At 37.7% G+C, this 21,746-nt stretch overlaps 1 protein-coding gene across 1 annotated transcript in view; it reads left to right on the top strand.

Annotated features, from left to right (window-relative positions):
* Positions 1 to 21,746, top strand: part of PCDH15 (protocadherin related 15) — a 2,141,593-nt gene that overhangs the window by 1,835,963 nt on the left and 283,884 nt on the right. The window contains exon 21 of the mRNA XM_043982395.1: positions 9,468 to 9,561. Within this exon, the coding sequence (XP_043838330.1) occupies positions 9,468 to 9,561 (94 nt within the window). The remainder of the gene's footprint in view (positions 1 to 9,467; positions 9,562 to 21,746) is intronic.

The following is a 21,746-nucleotide window of genomic DNA, read 5'->3' as shown; positions in this document are numbered from 1 at the left end:
CCACATAAACCGACAGCAGTATCTATACTGGAAGCCCAGAGCTGCCAAGTAGTCACAGCTTTCAGAGGACACCAGCAGGGAGGTGACGCTGCCCTCAGGGAAACCCCTGGTTTATACCAAGGCTTCTTAAACTTTTTCTGCCCCTGACCCCTTTTTGCTCGAGAAATGTTTATGTGACCCCAGGTTTATAGGAATATTATAGGCATGCATAACTTTTTACTGTTGCCAAACGTTTCACGACCCCTGCATTCAATGGCATGACCCTGTGTGGGGTCTCAAGCTCCAGTTTAAGAAGCTTGGGTTTAGGGGGCAATTAGGTAGTACAGTGGATAAAGCAGTGGCCCTGGATTCAGGAGGACATGAGTTCAAACCCAACCTCAAACACTTGATAGTTACTAGCTGTGTGACCCTGGGCAAGTCACTTAACCTTCATTGCCTCACAAAAAAAAAAAAAAAAAAGGCTTGGGTTTATACCCCAGCTTAGAGGGTTTCAGGATCCTGGTTCTGTGTATTACTTTTTTTGTTGTTTGTTTTTCTGTTTTGTTTTTAGTGAGGCAATTGGGGTTGAGTGACTTGCCCAGGGTCACACAGTTAGTAAGTGTTAAGTGTCTGAGTCTGGGTTTGAACCCAGGTACTCCTGACTCCAGGGCCAGTGCTCTATCCACTGTAGAACCTAGCTGCCCCTCTGTGTATTACCTTTTAACCATATATGCTCTCTAATCTTGAGTTAATTTTCCCTAGATTCTGTATGTACTGATAAGAGAATGTGTCACAAACTTTTGGGAAGTATTTTTGTACTCACTATTCTTATAGGATTATCTTAGTAAATAGCTGCTTAGGAAGGGGCCTGATGCTGACCCCTGCTGGTTCACTTATGAAGTTGGGACAAAATAAACACTCATAGGTAAGTTAACAGTTAATGAATGGAGCTTTACTTAGCCATAAAGGATATGCAGAATAGTATTTAATTTCAGTACAAACAAACATACTCATCTCTACATGAAATTATTTAAAAAAAAATTGACCCAGAGGAAAGGTTATGGTAACTCACATAGTCTTGGGACATTCACAAAGTCTGAACTACATCAGTCCCCCATGGCTGGGTCTTTTGTGTCCTTGGGTGACCAGGAAATGGTATCAATAAAGGAAGATTACCAGGGAGCTGTCAGTGGAGATACTACTTGAGCCTTGCTCCATTTCTGAGACAATCAAGCCCCAGATTCACCAACATTTATGGGGAAATTTAGCCTTGCTTATATTGCAAAAAGATGTTTCTCTCACATGCCTATGTCTTTCTAAATATATATGTGTATATATTAGCTATATACGTACATATGTATATATAAATATACATACATATGTATATGTATGTATGTGTATGTATTTGTGTGTGTGTGTGTGTATATATATATATATATGTACGTATGTATGTATTAAGCTGAGGATTAAAACTATTCTCAAGTGATAATTTTGAGAGGAAAGATACCAAAGGAGACTCTAAGGGGCATTTGAAAATTTCTTGATTCCTCAAAGGCATTCCTAGCAGCCTTAAGGGGAAATTTAGCCTTGCTCTGAACCTGAGACTAATTCGGGAGAGTGAGAATTGGGATTGAGAAGCTCAGCATTTATATTGTCCACATGTGAATTAAATATTGGATGATTTCATTTCTTCTCGACTTCTAGATGAACTTACCTACAATTTGAATCCATGAGAAAATATTTCTTCTACATAAGGATGGCAATAAATATGATAAGCCACATTAATCATATAAATAATAAAAACTGGGGGCAGCTAGGTGGCACAGTGAATAGAGCACCAGCCCTGGATTCAGGAGGACCTGAGTTCAAATCCGGCCTCAGACACTTGACACTTACTAGCTGTGTGACCCTGGGCAAGTCACTTAACCCTCATTGCCCTGCAAAAAAAAAGTAATAAAAAAAGTAATAATAAAAATCATGTGATTACATCAACAGGGTAAAATACATAGAGAAATAGGACTTACTTAACAAAAATTTGATATACAGAAAACTTCTATTAAAAATATCTACTGTGGTAAGTGAAAGCTTTTCATATATGCAGCAAGGCCATTACCTTTATTGCCTCTTTCTAGTACATATTTTTAACTTATTATTTTGGACTAGTTTTAAGTTGCCTTTATTTTTTTTAAATGAAAGAAAAGAACCAGCAGAATTATAGAGAATCAGGTTATGCCACTTACCTAATGAAAAGGAGAGTCTATCTTGAGCAACAAGTAATTGAAAACTCTGACTCTTTTTCTTTGAAAGGATGGCAGTGACAAGGAGAATAACAAGGAAACACTCAGCATTTATCCTAGTAAAATTCACTCTCATACTTGATCAAAGAAAGATTTAGATGATTGGCAATAAATCTCAAAAGAATAAAGAAAATTACATGAACATATATTAGCATTTCTCTTTTCCCAAGACATTTGTCCATACTTTGTATCATCATTAGATTTTCAGGCAAAAGAAGGAATCTGTCTTCAGAGGAACACCCGAGACAACTCTAGCGAATATCATTACCAGTAGGCCTGCCTTATGGTGATAGACTCTTTGACCATAACTACCCATGAAAAAATAATACAAAATGGCCCTGAGTCCTGTAGTCCAATTCTACTTCTAGTATTCATGGCAGAGAGATGAAAAGAAGGAGGGCATATAGTGCTGGTAATCTCATATTTTACATCGCTTATAAACTCGTCACTTAGCAATTGATCCTCTAAATGTAGGACTCTTGTCCAGTGAGCAAAGAATGGGCATTGTCTAGGAGGAAGTGAATCATAATGATATTGACAGTCATACTATAAACAACATAAGATAAAAGAAATATTATAAGTGATATGGGAGAATGACTTATAAATTCTTTGGGAAGCAAGTAAAGGAGTGGGCAGATTTGGCTTTCTCAGGACTGCAAAGTTAATGAAAAGTCCATTTCATATGATATTTGGTCATCAAGTCTCTTGGCAAAATATTTATTGCAAAGGATAATGAAGAACACGATTACTTTCCACATTAAATTAATATACTTAGGGGCTTCACTGTGAAGGTAGGAGTAGGTTAGGATGGCATATATAAATATATAAAAGAAAATATTGAAGAAAAATTAATACAGTGGAATATTTGTAGAATATATATATAAACTTTCTATTTCTACCTTGAATATTGTCTTTGAGAGAAGAAACACAAGGTGCTGATTAAAGCAAACATTTAATAATAACACAAAATGAAAATTATTATATTTTAATTAATATAAAATTATTTTAATGATTTGAGTATATTCCCTTATTTAGCTGATTTTGTATAATCAGACCAGTAACTAATTAGAGAAAATACCTTAATTAATATAATTATGTTGTTTTTTAAAATTATATATATATCAATAGATATAAATTCTCAATATATAGCATATGGTACTATGTCAACAGCTGTATCTAAATGTATCTAAACTATTTATACAAAAAAGGGATACCAGTAGCTGAAACAACTATTTACTATTTAAAGCATTTACTGATGCTTTAAAAAATATAAAGCACTTTACAAATATTATCTCATTTTGTTCTCACAGTGACCTTAGGAGCCAGCAAAGATTAAGTAACCTGTCCAAGGTCACACAGCTAGTCTCTGAGGTCAGATTTGAACTTGGGTCTTCCTGACCCAACATCTAACATTCTATACACTCTGACACCTAAAAAACCCAAATAATTTCATAAGGAAGTTTAAATGATATAAATCCATCATCAGTAATCACTAGTACTAGACCGCCCACAAAGTATTTTACTCATTGAAAACTTGGTTTATACTTATAAAAAACAAGGGCGACAGTGGTTAGAAATACAAATGCATTTACATTTTTGTACAATACAAAGAAGGTCGAAGATCACATGCAGTATCTTCTCATAAAACAAAAAAGCATGAAGGGTTAGAATATTATAAAGAAAGTTTAGAGAGAGGCTCAATTAAGCAGTCATTCTAAGGACATTTAACTTGGAAACCATAATTTGTTGCTTAGAGTGGGGTAAGAAAGGACACTATAAAAGCAAAGATTATAAAAGTAGCTAAACTAGACCAAGCACACCCCAACAAATTTGAGCCATAGCTAACAAAATGATGAGGGCATTGAGATCAGTCAGTCAAATAAGCATTTATTTAGTGCCTACTTACTGCCAGTAACTGGGCTTAGCACTGAGGATACAAGAGGGGCAAAAGACAATTCCCACTCTAGAGAAGCTTACAGTTTACAGGGGAAGACAATATGAAAATGACTGCACATAGAGAGTATATAGCAGATAGATTCTACAAGCATATGAAGAGAGGGAGAAAATAAAGTATATAAACATTTTTGCACTTTTAAATTACAAAAAAAGACCAGTTAACAAACAAATATTAGACTACATACCCCCTTTTTTCATATACATATTTTATAAGAATATTATAGACATACCCTTAATAAAGGTATTAGAAAGGGGGGGGAAACTTCAGTAGAGATAGTTAGGTGGTACAGTGGATAGAACACTTGAGTTGAAGTTAAAAGGACCAGAGTTCAAATCTCATCTCAGAAAATTACTTGCTGTGTGACCCTATGTAGGTCACTTAACCCCAATTGCCTTAAACTTCCAGGGCCATCTCCAGTCATCCTAATATATATCTTGCTGCTAGACCCAGATATCTCTGGAGTAGTGAATTTTAAAAATTTCTTAGGTCTCTGTTTTACAAATTGGCCCATAAATTTCAGAATCAATACTTAGGATTAACACAATTTCCAAATTTCTTTTGAAATGTTATTTTAGGGCAGCCAGGTAGCTCAGTGGAAAATAGCACTGGCCCTGGATTCAGGAGGACTTGAGTTCAAATCTGGGCTCAGACACTTTACACTTACTAGCTGTGTGACCCTGTGCAAGTCACTTAACCTTCATTGCCCCATGGGGGGAAAAAAAAACATATTATTTTAGCTTTTGATACTTGAAACATTTTCAGTAACAAAATCTATCAAAATGACACTGCTTAAGAATCAATTCTCAGGGAACAGCTAGGTGGCGCAATGGATAGAGCACTGGCCCTAGAGTCAGGAGGACCTAAGTTCAAATCCAACCTCAGACACTTGGCACTTACTAGCTGTGTGACCCTGGGCAAGTCACTTAACCCCAATTTGCCTCCCCCCAAAAAAAAGAAAAAGAATCAATTCTCAGACTGATATATAGATAGATAAATAGATAGATATGTGTGTATGTATGTATGTATATATATAGTCATTTGGGAATTGTTGCATTCAACAAATTTTCAAGTAAATTCCACCTGATTATATTATGTCATTTTTCATGGTGATTTTAAGGGGAATCAAGTTTTCCTATAGTCTTTAGGCTTTGGCTCGATAGTAGAACAATCCACCAGTAAATGAACAATGATTTTGTAGTTTTGTATACATCAATTTTCCCTCTAATTGGTTAATTGTTAACGGATAGACTGAATTCATTAAGATCTATTACCAGCAGAGTGTGATCTCTATTGGAACAATAACATCACCATCCTGTAATAGTTTTCAATGTTCTTGTGCATTTGCTTAGTTAATAGGCTAATGTTCCATTTTGAATTCCATGAGCCCAGGCATTATCATTTGCACTCCTCCCTCCAAACCTCCCATGTCATGATCACACTATGTATCCATCAGATTATGATTAGACTTTTATGTCCAATACCAAACTCTGAAATTTAGGAGAAAAATGTATACAATTTGGACTGTCTTCAAAAAGGAAAATCATACAACTGTTAAAGAGTTGTCAAACAAACTTAGTTTCATAGAATCATATCTCTCACTGATCATCAAGTTGAACACATATCCAAAGACAGAATGCCCTCTGAAATGTATCTGATAGCAGGCCACCTCTTCCATGTGTCAGCTTTTCATATGATGTTAATGGTGATGATGATATTCATAGAAAACTTTACAAATGTTCTCTTTTGTCCTCCTAATAAGCCTGAAAGTTAGGTGGTCGTTTTATCCCCACTTTTTAGATGAGGACACTAAGGAAGATAGAGGTTAAGTGATTTGTACAGGGTCAAACTTCTACTAAGTGTCTGAGACCAGATTTAACCATTTTTCCCCCTGATTTAATTTCAGCCCTCCACCCACTATGACATGTCACTGCCTTTACATGAACACAGACACCATATTCTCTGTTTCCTGAGTCTTTTCTTCTTAAGCCTAAACATCTTAGTTCATTGAATTAATCCTTCCATAATGCTTACTATTATTTTATTTTATTTCTCTTAAAGAAGTAGAAGATAACAGATAATTTGGGGGAGGTAGCAAGGTATAGTGGAGAGAGTATAGGACTTTAAGTTTGGAAGACCTAGCTTCAAATCTTGCCTCTAAAATTTACTTGCTGTGCAATTCTGGGCAGATCAGTGTTCCTATCTGTAAAAAATTTAAAAAAAATAAAAAATAAAATAAAATAAAATGTTAAACTAGATGGTTTCTGAGATCCCTATCAGCCCAAAATATAAAGTCCTAGTATTTTAATTGGAATATCTCAGGTCATGTTGTGTACAGACCACTTCTTGTCTCCATTAACTTGTGCAAATCATTTTATTTTGTACAGAGAAGCTTCTGAAAAAGTTTGTTACAATCCCAATAGAATGAACATTTAATATATGAAAGCTTCTAAAGACGTTAAGGCAAAAAATATTATAGTCCCTGCCCTCAATGAGCTTATGATCTATTGAAATTGAATTTAATTCAGTTGACCTCAATTTACTTCTATGACCTTTGGTTTCTTCATCTGTAAGGTGAGAATAATACCTGTGGATTTCTAGTAATGTGAAAAGGAAATAATATGTGTTGTGTAACATGACAACTATACAACTGGGAGTGATCATCACAGTTCTGGCTTTGGAGTAAGAGAACAATTCCTCAAAGCTCCCTGCTCTCCTTCCCAATATGTGTGACTTGGGACAAAGCACTGAACCTATTTTAGCTTTCATTTTTTTCTTCTCAAAAGAGAATGGATGGAATCTAATGTCCTTTCCAAGTCGTAGTTTGTGAACTTACAATCATAGCATTCCATGACTGATGGCCATTTTCAAGAATAGGGGTTTTTATATAAAATAAGGGACTACCATTTTTTTAAGTCAGGCAATTGGGGTTAAGTGACTTGCCCAGGGTCACACAGCTAGTTATGTGTTAAGTGTCTGAGGCCTTATTTGAACTCAGGTCCTCCTGACTCCAGGGCTGGTGCTCTATCCACTGAGCCACCTAGCTACCCCGGGACTACCATTTTGTAATGGACAGAAGTAATGATTGAGGCAGCAATGGAGATAATCTTCTGACTGTAAGAGCTACTGGATTACTGAAGAGTGACAGAATTGTCTACTAAGGGAATCTTTCTGAATAAGATAGACACACAGATTTCTGAATTAATTTAGGTGTTGCCATTCCCTTTCAGTTCTGTCATCTTTAATCCTTTCAACAAATTGCCACAGCCTTAAAATCCTTTATCTACCTGGAGCATAAAACAATAACAATAAGAACAACTCACATTTCCATAGTTCTTTGAGGTATATAAAAGACTGTCTTGTGGGATAAGTAGTGAAGAGATAGATAGATAGATAGATAGATAGATAGATAGATAGATAGATAGATAGATAGATAGATAGAGTTTGAGAAATAGTGAGAGCTATGATGGATGATAGAACTAGATATAGCTATATATGCAAACATATATATGTATATATGCATATATAGCTAGATCTAACTCTATCATCCATCATATATTCGTGTATATAGCTATATCCAGCTCCATCTTGTAAAATTATATGTGTGTAGACATCTAATGCGATCAATAATTTTCTTTTTTTTTTAGTGAGGCAGTTGGGGTTAAGTGACTTGCCCAGGGTCACACAGCTAGTAAGTGTTAAGTGCCTGAGGCCGGATTTGAACTCAGATACTCCTGACTCCAGGGCCGGTGCTCTATCCACTGCACCACCTAGCTGCCCTGATCAATAATTTTCTAGTCAGGAATTTCTACTGATGCACATCACAACCTCCCCTGAAACTTACCATTCTTAGAACACTGTCTGGGGGCACTGAGCAGTTAACTGATTTGGTACCATCCCTCAGTGAATATGTAGCCAAACTGATCCTTACATCCATCTCTTTTTTTTTTTCTTTTTTTGCGGGGCAATGAGGGTTAAGTGACTTGCGCAGGGTCACATGGCTAGTCAGTGTCAAGTGTCTGAGGCCAGATTTGAACTCAGGTCCTCCTGACTCCAGGACCAGTGCTCTATCCACTGCATCACCTAGCTGCCCATACCCATGTCTTCTTGATTCTAAGCTCAGATATTTATCTCTCACACCACACCATATTGCCAGCATCAGCATTCCTATTTCACCAAAGTGGGTAAGTGAGGTATAGTGTGGGTGGAGTACTGGACTTCATCAAATCAAGCTAACAAGTATTTGTGAAGCACTCACTGTAAATCAGGCATTATGCTAAGCACTGGGACTACAAACATAAGGAAAGAAAAAGGAGACAGGTCTTTCCCTCAAGAAATTCACTTTCTAATGAGGGATGACAGCATGTTAAAGCAGATGGTGGAGAGGTAGAGAAGGTACCCACATTGGGTCATGGTGGAGATATTTAGAGAGTCAGGAATGGAGCCAGGAGAGGTGGGAAGGATGATTGACCTGGTTAATTCCTAAAAATGGAGCCTTGGGAAGGAAATCACTTGTGAGAAGAGGGAGTTTCAGGAGCTGAGGGATCATATAGCAAAAGAAAAATGCAGTGTTGGAGGACTCTTTCAGAGCAAGAAGTTAGCTAAGACATTATAATAAAGTCCAGAGAGTCAGGAGAAGGTTTAGAAGAACAGCAAGCAAGCAGATAGATAGATAGATAGATAGATAGATAGATAGATAGATAGATAGATAGATAGATAGATAGATAGATAGATAGATAGATAGATAAACAAATAAACAGAGTGAGGAAGAACTAGATACAAACCTTGCTTCTCACATTTAACTGCATGGCTGTGAGTAGGACACCTCACCTTTCTCAGACTCCATTGTCCTGGAGATCCTAAGAATGTTGGTTTTGCCAAGATTATAGGGTCTTGAGGAGGATCAAATTAAGTAACAGGGGTAAAGTTCTTTTTTAGCCATATATTTTATTAATGATGAAATTCAGATGAAACAGAAAGAAATGAAGCAACTTGTCCAAAGTCAAAGCTGGTGAGTATAAGAAGTAGAACTTGCAACTAGGTCTGCAGACTCCACATCAACAGTGTTTTTCTCTATATAAGTTGACTAATGACATTCTTCATCAAAAGGCAAATCGGAAACACTTTACCTATGTGAGAATAGTTTTACTAAAATTTCCCCAAGGACATTAATTGTAATGGTTGTAGACTTTTCTCATGATTTACATGTTTTCTTGTTGACTTTTCTCCCCTACTAGCACTGGAATTCTTACCTTGGGAAAAGCACTGGACAGAGAAAGCACAGATCGCTACATATTAATAGTCACTGCTTCTGATGGCAGACCAGATGGGGTGAGTGAAATTCCATGCTTAAACACTGAACTTAAAGCTTTTCCATGACTAGAAAATAACACTTTGGAATTGTGAACATGTTTCTTTTTCCCACAGTCACTTTCTGGTTTGGGACACAGCAGGGACAAGCCCAAATACTGTTTATAGATTTGCCGTCTTGATGGTTGGTGGATCATACTGGTGGGTTGGGTAGAATGAAAAACTATGGCTATCTTCCAGAGCATATGGTGTCAGAGACATGATTAAGGAACAGTTTAAAAGAGGCCTGGGTGTTTTAGTGCATGACAAGTTCAAGTGATACCTTGTACATAAACCTTTCCTCCCCATCCCATTTCTTAGTACCGTTCTTGTGCCACAGAAATTATTTTGTATGCATTTTAGATTTACTTATCTGTACTCCTTTCTCCCAATAAAATGCAAGGTCTTTGAAGGCAGGGAAGGTTTTGTCTTTGTCTCAGTACTCTCAAAACATAGCATGGTGCCTAGGATATAGTAGTTAATTTAAAATATTTATTAAATAAGTTATTGAACTGATTCTACAATATAAAATGTCACACAAACTAATACAGTTTGGGGATGATTTAGGAGATCCATGGGTTCCCAGGAATAGGGAAGTGTTAGTCACTGGTTAGGCCACATCTATGGCATCATGTTCAGGTGTGGTCATGATGGTTCGAGAGGGCCATTGATAAAGTAGTTAGTGGCCAAGATATTTTCCGGGCAGGTAGGTGGAGCAGTGGATAGAGCACCGGCCCTGGATTCAAGAGGACCTGAGTTCAAATCTGGCCTCAGACACTTAACACTTACTAGCTGTGTGACCCTGGTCAAGTCACTTAACCCTAATTGCCTCACAAAAAAAAAAAAAGATCTTTTCTAGAAACAAGGGTTGCTTTTCCAGGAAAAGAGAGAAGTGAGGGTAGGGGCAGGCAGACATGAGAGCTATTCAAGTATTTAAAGGTCTACCTAGTGAAAGATGCTTTAGATCTCCCAGTTGAGTCAAGAGAATAAAACCAAGAGCTAGGGTAAGGATCAAGAAAGGATTCATATAGGACATTGATCTTTAGCTGAGCTCAAAGGAAACTAACAATTCTAAGAAGCCACAGTGAAGGCAGAGTTAATTCCAGGCATGAGGGAAAGGCTGTGTAAAGCTCAGAGAATATTTCACAGAATAGTTTGGGTGAATCATAAACTATGTGAATGGGAATAATGGGAACCAGGTCTAGAAAGGCTCAAATACCAAGGGGCTAAAGTTTGTATTTTATCCCAGGACAATCAGCAGTTGCATGGGGAGAATGGTTTGGAGAGAGTTGAGACCTTAAGCATGAAAACATTAAAAGTCTTTTGCAGGGGGCAGCTAGGTGGCACAGTAGATAAAGCACCAGCTTTGGATTCAGGAGGACCTGAGTTCAAATCCGGCCTCAGACATTTGACACTTACTAGCTGTATGACTGTGGGCAAGCACTTAACCCTCATTGCCTCTCACACATACACACACACACACACAAGTCTATTGCAGTAGTCCATACAGGAACACATGAGAGCCCACACTGGGATTGTGGCTGTATTAAGTTATATATCTCCTTCAGATTGCAGCCAAACAGTAGGTAATAAAGGTTGGCTGGATTATCATTTTCACATATCCCTATCATATTACAATTCAACACTATGTAATTTCACCAGACTATGTGTCGATCCTATATGACTACAGAGTGCATACTCTTCATGTCTTAACAAGTCAACAAACATTTCTTGAGCACCTACTATGTACCATACACTGTGCCAACTGTTGGGGACATGAAAGCAAAAGAAACAAAAAAACAAAAAGCACCCAATGGGTTTATAATCTAATGGGATTGCTATATAGTATGTAAATGTATATTTGTGTATACACATAACAGGTGCACATATTATTTGCATAGTAATTTACACATGTGTATATATGCGTTTGTATGCAGACATACATATCTATTTTTCTAGGTATATAGATATATATGATCATTTGGAAATAATATCAATGTGAAGCATTAGGGGTTTGGTAAATGTGTCTTGGTGCTATATCCAGCGCTCTTTCCAATGTGTGCCACTCTGCCACAATCACAGTGACTCTTCCTTGGTAGGCTGCTTCTGAGAGGCTGCACATACACACCAAAGCTGGTCAATAGTCAGAATCTTTTCCATGTGGCAGGACATTGCTCCATCTTGCTCGCATGTGTCATAGATTTTGAGAATATGGGTTCAACTCCATGCTTCAATTATTCATGAAAGGAAATTTTCAATGGGAGGAACTACAAGGAAGCTTCAAAAATTATTCTTTGGGATGAAGTCTTAGTTCTCTTAGTTGTACATCTGAATAATAACACAGCTGTTCAGTGGTTACACTGGCTTCACCACTTTAAAAACAGGTGTAGCCAAGCTGAGCCAAGATAGAACAAAGTTATCCCCTCCTCTAGGAGCAATCTTTCCAAATTACCTGGACCATTTATTTTTACAGTCCTAGAATTTAGGGAGGTATGGAAAGACAAGTTACTCTGATATTTCATTCACTCATTCTCTCAACTAGAATTTATTAAGCACATGTATGATTAATAATAACTTGATCAATATTAATGTTTATTATTAAATTGCAAAGTTCCTTTCTAAATAGGGGAGATACAAAGTTTGAATTAGACACGGGCCTTGTCTTCATACAGTCAATCTTTTCTACTCTCAACTGGAACTTCAAAGAACAGAGACATCCCTACAGTTGGTTGAGCTAACTGCAGGAAATGGTGATCATGGTGATGGTTTCACATGAATGAAGCAAATGACTTCCCATCTGTTATCTCATACAACAATACAAACATTTGGCACAATACAGAGAAAGACTATGTAGACACTGGTATTGCTCTCTGGATCTCTGTGCTCTTCAGATGTCCATTTTGGTCCTGGTCCCAGGTGACAGAACAGCTTGTATAAGAATCTCCAGAAATAAGCTCTGTCTGGAATTGCAGGCTGATTCTGAATAGCCGAAGGTGGTCAGGACAATCTCTGAGTTATCATCAATATAAGACTAGCAGTCAGAGATTCTCCTGGACAAATGTACCAATCTATGGTAACAAGATCCCAGACACCTCTGAATTGAATAATCATATGTGAGATAAAGATGGAAACCAGGGGTCAGCAGAAGTCCTTTGCTATGTGGTGCTTCCCTTATAGACACACTGGTCATTCTGGCTGTCTACTTGACCCCTTATCTCCCTCTGAATGAACTCTGATGAGACTGAATTGGACCTCATGTAAATACTTCCATGATAGATCCACATACTTTTCCCATTTGTTGTTAATGTTGGATGCAGGTCATTTATCTCCTCAATGGAGGAAGCTCTCAGTGAGGAAACTCCATCCATCTCTGCAGATTAGAGACAGTTTAGCAATATATAGCCTTAGGAAATTTCATGGAACCTGAGTGGTTAAGTGACTTACCTAGGGTTAGGCATTTAGTATGCATCAAAAAAAAATGAGCTTGGTTAGGTTAAAGAGATTTTAAGATGATATATTTAAAAAAGGTTACAATAATCCATGATTTTTTTTTTTTTTTTAGTGAGGCAATTGGGGTTAAGTGACTTGCCCAGGGTCACACAGCTAGTAAGTGTTAAGTGTCTGAGGCCGAATTTGAACTCAGGTACTCCTAACTCCAGGGCCAGTGCTCTATCCACTGCGCCACCTAGCTGCCCCTCACAATCCATGATTTCTAATGGCGAAAAATTTGACTAAGAGAAATTTTTAAGTAAAAGACCCCTCAAAGGCATGGATTGTTATGATAAATAAATTGCGTGGAGGATGGTTTGCTGGGGAATAATTAGATCTGTTCATGTCCTTCTTCCAACATATCACAAACTTTCCTTTGATTTTATAATAGAAAAATAACTATTAATTCCTCTTTTATGGTAAAGAAGGATTTAGTTCCTCATATAGCTAACATTTATGTACCACCTTTTATGTGTCACATACTTTGCTAAGTACTTTATAATTATCTTATTTGATCCTCACAACAAATCTGGGAGATTGGCACTTTATTATCCCCATTTTATAGATGAGGTAACTAAGGCGAACAAAGGTTAAGTGACTAGCCCAGGGTCCCATGGCTAATAAGTAAAGGTCATATTTGAACTCAGGACTTCCTGACTCCCTTATGTAGCTTTTAAAGTTCAGCGAGGATGGCTATCTCCCTACTATGCCATGCTGCACCTTCTTCTTATTCAAAGAAACTACCTGGGAGTAGTTAGCCCTCATTAAATCCCCTCCAATGAACTGGGCACGTACTCAATTGTCATTCTCTAGACTCAGTGAACAAAATTCAGAAAGGAATTCTATAAAAATTTCCTTGAGTAACCCATTCCTTCAGAACTTCTGCATGCTTTCATTCAGATTTTCTTTTCACAAAGACAAAGCATAGATCAGGTGATATTCCCTACAGGAGATCTTTCCTAAGACCCCAGTTGTCAATGTCTCCTTGGAGTTTCATTGTTTGCAACTCCAAGTACAATATACTTTTCATTTACTTATTTGTGTACCCATTATAGTCCTTTCCCCACTTCTATAGCCCCAAAAATCCTGTTGATATTTTATTGGGGGGGTTGTTTTTTTTTCTTTCCTAACACCTAGCACAGGGTTTCTTTCTTTACAAAATAAATTGACTTGTTTAATTAAGTGGTTGGAAGTAATAATAATCACAACCTCCCTTTAGTCACTTGTGTGGCATGGGTGCCTGCACATTAATCAAGCTACAAGCCACCTGTGATGGAATATCTTGGAATCATAAAGTATTAGGATCCATAAAAGTTTAAGATCAACTCTAGGAGAACTGAGTAAAATAAAACATAGAATTCCTTTTACATATTCAATGCCCTTTTCAATATAATATGCCTATGTCAGACACATGTGGGAAAGTCAAAGGGAGTTTTGAGAAGGAAATAATTAAAGCAAGGAAGAACATGACTTATGGTAAAAGGTTAGTGGATAACTTGACTTGGCAATGACTGAGGGGGAAGATACCAAGCATAAGGAGTAGAAGGAAGAGGGAGTCTTTGGTCCAGAACAAAGATATAATTAGAATGGAATGAAATGAAGGAGGAGCATTGATGTGAATCATCAGGAGAAAGTCATGGTTATGAGAAATATCATATTATAAAACTGAAAGGGAATTACAGCTCCATTATTGAGAATATTTTAATCATCGATATTAAATGCAAAGAAATGTGTTATGAAAAACAATATTCCATGGGCAAAAACTAATGAAGATTAATTAATCTATTCAGTACATTATTCATATGTCAATCTAGGAGCTAGTCTTCTTATGTCATAGGAAAATTTGAAAATTTCATTTGGGATTGAATCATTAGGCCTGATGAGGTTTTATAATCCTTCTATCATATTCTTCTAATTCCTAATTATGACCCCAAAGACATTTGTATTCTTTGGCCTGTCTTTGTTCGGGAGAGTTCTTGTCAACCCTCTCTCAATGAGAAGAAAACAAATGGCAAATTTTAGCCCACGCTTATTTCAGTCTTTCTGATGTCAATTTAAATTATAGGGTGATCAACAATCACCCAGACAGAGGAATTTGAAAACAAAACTATCATTAAGACCTTATGTTTGAGAAAACTTTTTAAGAAAAATTAATGTCTTCATGATAACTAATTTACCCAAATAACTGTGGTTACATTTGAGTACAACACCCATTCTAGCATTCCAAGAAACAGAGAATGAATAATTTGATGAGGACTTAATCCAAACTCCTCACTTGATTTATAAGGAGATTGTGATACGAGGTGATGGGAGATGATTTGACCAAGGTCACACAGCCCTAACCCAGGATAACAACCTCCTCCCCCCCCCTCCTTCTCCTCCTCTTCTTCCTCGTCCTCCTCCCTCTCATCTTCCTCCCCCTCCTCCTCCTCCCCTTCCTCCTCCTCCCCCTCCTCCTCCTTCTCCTCCCCCTCCTTCTCCTTCTCTTTCTCCTTCTCCTCTTTTTCCTCCTCCTCCTCCTCCTCCACCTCCTCCTCCTCCTCCTTCTTCTTCTTGACAATGAGGGATAAGTGATTTGCCCAGGGTCACACAGCTAGTGAATATCAAGTGTTGAGGTTGAATTTGAACTCAGGTCCTCCTGAATCCAGGGCCAGTGCTTTATCCACTGTGCCACCTAGCTGTCCCCCAGGATAACTTCTTGTCAGCACTTCTAGACATTACTTCCTGAAACAGTGGAGGTGGGGGTATGGGAATGGGTCCTTTATTTTTCCCCAACTCAGCTATCTGCTGTGCCTGTATGAAAGCTTGTGAAGTGAAAGTTTATGACATGAAAGTTCCTAAGGCTGTGAGGTAAAAGTTGCTTAGGTAAAATTTCTTGGGCCTACTTTGCTTTCTGACAGAGCTGCTCTAGGACCTGCTGCTTATTTATTCAGTAGAGTTGGCCTGGAGGTATCTATACTACACTGAGGCCAAGTCTCCACCCCTGGAGGTGCTGTTTTTTTCTGAGGTCTTCTCAAGTTGTCTTAGGAGGGTGACTGCTTTACTCCTTTACTTTTGCTATTCTTCATTAATTTTATGGTGTTTCTCTGTCTGTTTTTGGAAGAAATCTGGAGAACCTGGAAATTTCTGGCCTACTCTACCATTTTCCCAGAAAGCCCATTTATATCACTTCACACACACACACACACACACACACACACACACACACACACACACATAGTATTGCTGTTTGCTTCCTTGTCTCTTTTAATTAGATTTTTTTGCATAATATATTCTGCTCCAGCCTTTTACCCTCATTCTGTGTGTGTGTGTGTGTCTGCTTCAAATGTGATCCTTGTTAAAAAAAAAAGAAGACACACATATTGTAGGATTCTGGCTTTTAATCCACTCTACTATCAGCTTCCATTTTATGGGTGAGTTCGTCTCATTCACATTCATAGTTATGATTTACTAACCATGTATTTCAATTCATCATATTTTTTTCAATTTATGCTTTGTCCTCTTTCTCCTTTTGCCCTGTTCTTCCTCATCAGTGTTTTGCTTCTGATCATCACTTCCATCAATCTGTCATCCTTTCTGTTATCCCCTCCTCCATTTTTTTCTCCCTCTCCTCTTCTTACCATATAGTGTAAGATAGATTTCAGTACCCAACTGAGTATGTACATTATTCCCTCCTGGAGTCAAATTTGATGAAACAGTTTAACCTTGTTAACTGTGTTTTTTTTGTTGTTTCCTTTTTTATGTTTCTCTTGAGTTGTATTTGAAAATTTAATTTTCTTTCTAGCTCTGGTATATTCATTAAATATGTTTGAAAGTCCCTTATTTCATTGAATATTCATTTTTCCCCTAGAAAGATTATGATCAGTTTTCCTGAGTAGTTGATTTCCTGGGTTGTAATTCAAGCTCCTTTGCCTTTCAAAATGTCATATGCCATGCTCTCCAGCACTTTAATGTAGAAACTGCTAAAACCTGTGTAATTCTGACTGTGACACCTTGATATTTGAATTGTTTCTTTCTCACTACTTAAGGTATTTTCTCCTTGACCTGAGAATTCCAGAATTTGGCTGTAATATCCCTGGGAATATTCATTTTGGGATGCTTCTCAGGTGGTGATTGGTGGATTCTTTCAATTACTATTTTACCCTGGTTCTAGGACATTAAAACAGTTTTCCGTGAAAAATTTTGAAAGATGCTGTCCAGGATCTTTTTTCATCCTCAAGGCTTTCAGGTGGTTCAATAATTCTTCAATTTTCTCTCCTGAATCTATTTTTCAAGTCAGTTGTTTTTCCACTGAGGTATTTTATATTTCTTTTTTTCATTCTTTGATTTTGCTTGGTTAATTCTTGATTACAGAGTTACTATTCCAATCCTAATTTTAAGGAGTTCTTTTCTCCTGCTTATTTTTATACCTTCTCTTCCACTTGGCCAATTCTACTTTTTAAAAAGTTGTTTTCTTTTTCCAAGCTGTCAGCTCTTTCTTTTTCATTGTTCTTTTGCATAACTGTCATTTCCTTTACCAAATTTTTCTTCTACCTCTCTTACTTGATTTTTAAAATAATTTTTGACCTCTTCCAGGAGAACTTTTTGGGTTGAAGACTAATTCTTTTCTTTTTTTTTTTTTTTTGCGAGGCAATGGGGGTTAAGTGACTTGCCCAGGGTCACACAGCTAGTAAGTGTCAAGTGTCTGAGGCCGGATTTGAACTCAGGCCCTCCTGACTCCAGGGCCGGTGCTTTATCCACTGCGCCACCTAGCTGCCCCAAGACTAATTCATTTTTCCTTGAGGTTTTCCCTGTGCTGGGTTGTGATCCCCTTCTTGCCAAGTACTACAGACCTTTTTGGCAGTCCTACTAAGTTATCTGGGTCTGGAAATTTGTTTTACACCATCTTTTTGTGGGTTCTGTCACTCCAGAATTGAATTTGAACCGAACAATTGAAGTGTAAGTTGTTTTGAAGGAAATCAGGGGGAGGTCAGGCAACTTCCTGCCTTTTCTCAATCATCTCAGCTTCCTTCTCCAAAAATCTTCTTTTTTAAAAAATAGTTAAATGGTCTAAAAATATGTCTTTTAGGTTCAAATCAAACCTTTTATACAAGCTTAGCTTGAATCAAGTCCAGGCTATTAACAAATGGGTTACAATTTACATTATTATAGGAAACTTCCAAAGCAATGGTACTTTATATCAATTAGGATATGATTATGTGGTTGTTTTTATCACTGCTGTGGAGATGGCTATAGATGGGGTTAAAATTTGAAAATCTGAGGAAAGAGAAAGTGAGAAAGAAGAGAGAGACAGAGACAGAGGGGACGGAGGGAGGGTGGCAACCCCCCCCCCCACAAAAAGAGGGTGTGGGGGGTGGGAGGGGGAAAAGGAGGGACGGCTGGAGACAAGGACCCAGATCTTCTTAGGGGAAATGTCTTTTCCCAATTTATCATCTCTTATAGATATAGGGCACAAAACTATGAAACAAACAATACTGAGTAGATGTGCCACATTCCCATCTTGTCCTATGTGTCATAGAGAAGGGGTTCAGAGACTTTAATTTATCATTGCTGAGAAAGGACATGACTTTTCCTTTCAATTTCAGGCACATTTATCCTTGCCTTAATCTTATATCTAAACAGTATAGTTCAGTCCTATGTTTTCTGTGATGTCTGGTAGTTGGAAATATATCTTCAAAAGATAAGTAACCTCACCAATGAATACTAAAAACATTCCATTTAAAAAAATCAATGATTTTGTTATTATAATCTCCCTCCCCACCCCAGTAACTAACATGAAATTAGTGTTCTTAGATTAATATAGACAGATATAAATAACTATTTCTCATAGGTTTACCTGTGAGTAACCTAAATATGCTTAGAGTAGATGAGGTTTTATCATTGGTATAGAGAACATTATATTCAAGAAAAGGAGATGTGCCTGTCTTTGAGATTCAAAGGGAAGTTGTTTTCCTCATTGAGAAGCCTAGCTTGAAAGCAAACATCTAAGATCTAGGGAGGCAGGCCAAATTTATTTCTAACCCCAATTCTGACAACCCTAATTCTGACTCTAACTGCAAGGTTGTAGAAACATATCTGTCATAGAAGAAGCAAGGAATCCCCATGCTGTGCCAGCTTCTACTCAAAATGCACTCAAGTAGCCTGGGTTTCAATGTGGCTTCAAGTTCTCTCCTCGTTATTTAGTGTCATGACAGGCTTCAGAAATGCAGAGTTGCTTCATGAAAGGGTATACACTGAGCTCAATGAGTAAGATTACAGATTTCATTCGAAATCAGGCTGAGTGTCAGGAGTTATGAAACATAAATGGCTACTATTTAATTCCAAAATCTATTTGTAAATTTAGCCAAAAGCAAGGGAAAAGTAAACAAGTTTGCACAGGGATGATATTCTATTGAAATCTAACATGGAAATATGGCTTCTGTGCATTTTTCACTTTCCTTTCAGTGAAGAGCTTGTTTATTGCACTATGTTTAAAGCACTTAAAGAGATTATATTGGAAAGAAGGAAGGAAGGAAGGAAGGAAGGAAGGAAGGAAGGAAGGAAGGAAGGAAGGAAGGAAGGAAGGAAGGAAGGAAGGAAGGAAGGAAGGAGGGAGGGAGGGAGGGAGGGTAGGTTAGAAAGGAAGGAAGGAAGGAGAGAGGAAGGGAGGGTAGGTTAGAAAGGAAGGAAGGAAGGAGAGAGGAAGGGAATGAAGGAGAGAAGGAGGGAGGGAAGACTTAAATGTTTATCATGTGTGAACCACCATGTCAAGCACTGGGGATACAAAGAGAAATTTAAGACTGCCCTGGATCTCATGGGACTTCTGTTCTAAAGGAAAGAATGACACATCAGATGATTTTTGTGATCAGATAGGAAGGCCCAGTACTCCTAAGGGTGCATGCATCAGCAAGCCAGATGGTATAACGATGGTCAAGTGGCATTTCCATTCATCAAGCAATATCACTTTCTGATGTTGAAGCATTTGATGGTGCTGAGAACTTTGGCAATGAGAACTTTATTTTGTGTGTTTTTAATAGTTGGGTCTGGTGAGAGTGTAGAGGTTATAGTAGAACTCAAACCTTTGTTGTAGTTGGTATTGCTAGTGTCAGGGATGTGGGGTCCTCCCTAAAAGGGTTGCTACCCTGAGTGATGGCTATGGTGTTAGAGTTAGAAACACAAACAGTTGTGTGGAGACCCTACTGTCCCCTTAGACTTCCAAGTTTGCCTACTGTTTTCCCTAGTAATAATTATACATTTAATTTCAAAGGAATTCCTTGATTTCATTCACTCATGAATATTCAAATATATATATATATAGGCAATCTAAAAAGTGTCACATAAAATAGAAAAAATGAATATTTCTATTATTTTTCTATTTAATAGGTTCATCTTTAGTCAATGACACTGATACCAAACCCAAGAAAAAGTTGACTGTGCCAGTCTCAAATATGCCTTTAGCTTGATTGATGCTTTCCTAAGATGTTTTGATTGACAGCTTCAGAAGCCCTGGTTTGCTTAACAAACATAGTAATTGCAATACAATTACAAACTCTTTCCTGTGGATGAGCTGTGATAATGACCTTTGTGTTTTGTAAGACCCTGGATTCTTCTTTCTTCTTCTTTGTTTTTATTTTAATAAAGAGCTGTCATATGGAAGAGGAATTAGACTTGTCCTCCTTGGCCCCAGAGGACAGAACTAGGAACATTGGAGAGAAGTTACAAAGCACAAATTGCAGGCAGATGTCTAGAAAATCCTTCCTAACAGTTAAAACTAGGACAAAAGAAGGGGAGAGGGTTCGGAGAGGGTGTGGACCTGCCCCCCTTCATTGATTTCTTCAAACAAGAGTTGATCACTTGCCAGATCCCAGGCCATAACTCATCGGTCATGCATTGAGTAACTACTATGTTTCTGGCACTGTGCTGGGCACCAGGAACCCAAATACAAAAATGCAACAGTTGGGGCAGCTAGGTGGTGCAGTGGATAGAGCACCGGCCCTGGAGTCAGGAGTACCCAAGTTCAAGTTTGGCCTCAGACACTTAACACTTACTAGCTGTGTGACCCTGGGCAAGTCACTTAACCCCAATTGCCTCACTTAAAAAAAATGCAACAGTCTGAGTCCTCAGGTCCTCAAGTAAATTGCATTTTAACAAAGGAAATAACACCTGCATATGTTAGTGAATATTATATATATATATGTATATATACATATATGTGTGTATATGTGAGTGTATGTGTAGATATATGTATATATATGTATGTATATGTATGTGTGTGTATATATATATATATGGGAACAGATAAGAGGTAGGAGAACTGGAGGGATCAGGAAAAGTTTAATAGTTTAATATTGTAGGTGGCACAAACAGAGCTCTAAAAAAACCTTGGGTTTCTAAAGACCAGAGGTGAAGAGAGAGTGCATTCTAGGCATAGCAGATTACCTGTTCAAGAAGTAAAGATAGGAAACAGAATTTTTTGGGTTCAAAAAAATAAGTCCAGTTCAGCTGGAATTTGGTCTATGTGTTTAGAGACAATATGTAGTAAGCCTGGAAAAGGGAGTTGACCCAGATTGTGAAAGACTTTAAAGGCAAACCAGGACTTTTCATTTTGTTCTGAAGGCAATAGTGATGCAGTGGATAGAGTGCCCAGTCTAAAGTCAGGAAGACCCACGTTTGTGAGTTCAAATCTGGCCTCAGATACT

Source organism: Dromiciops gliroides, chromosome 2, assembly GCF_019393635.1.
Source record: "Dromiciops gliroides isolate mDroGli1 chromosome 2, mDroGli1.pri, whole genome shotgun sequence".
Lineage (NCBI taxonomy): Eukaryota > Metazoa > Chordata > Mammalia > Microbiotheria > Microbiotheriidae > Dromiciops > Dromiciops gliroides.
The sequence above is the reverse complement of the archived record's forward strand: the minus strand, read 5'-3'. Positions and strand labels throughout refer to the sequence as shown.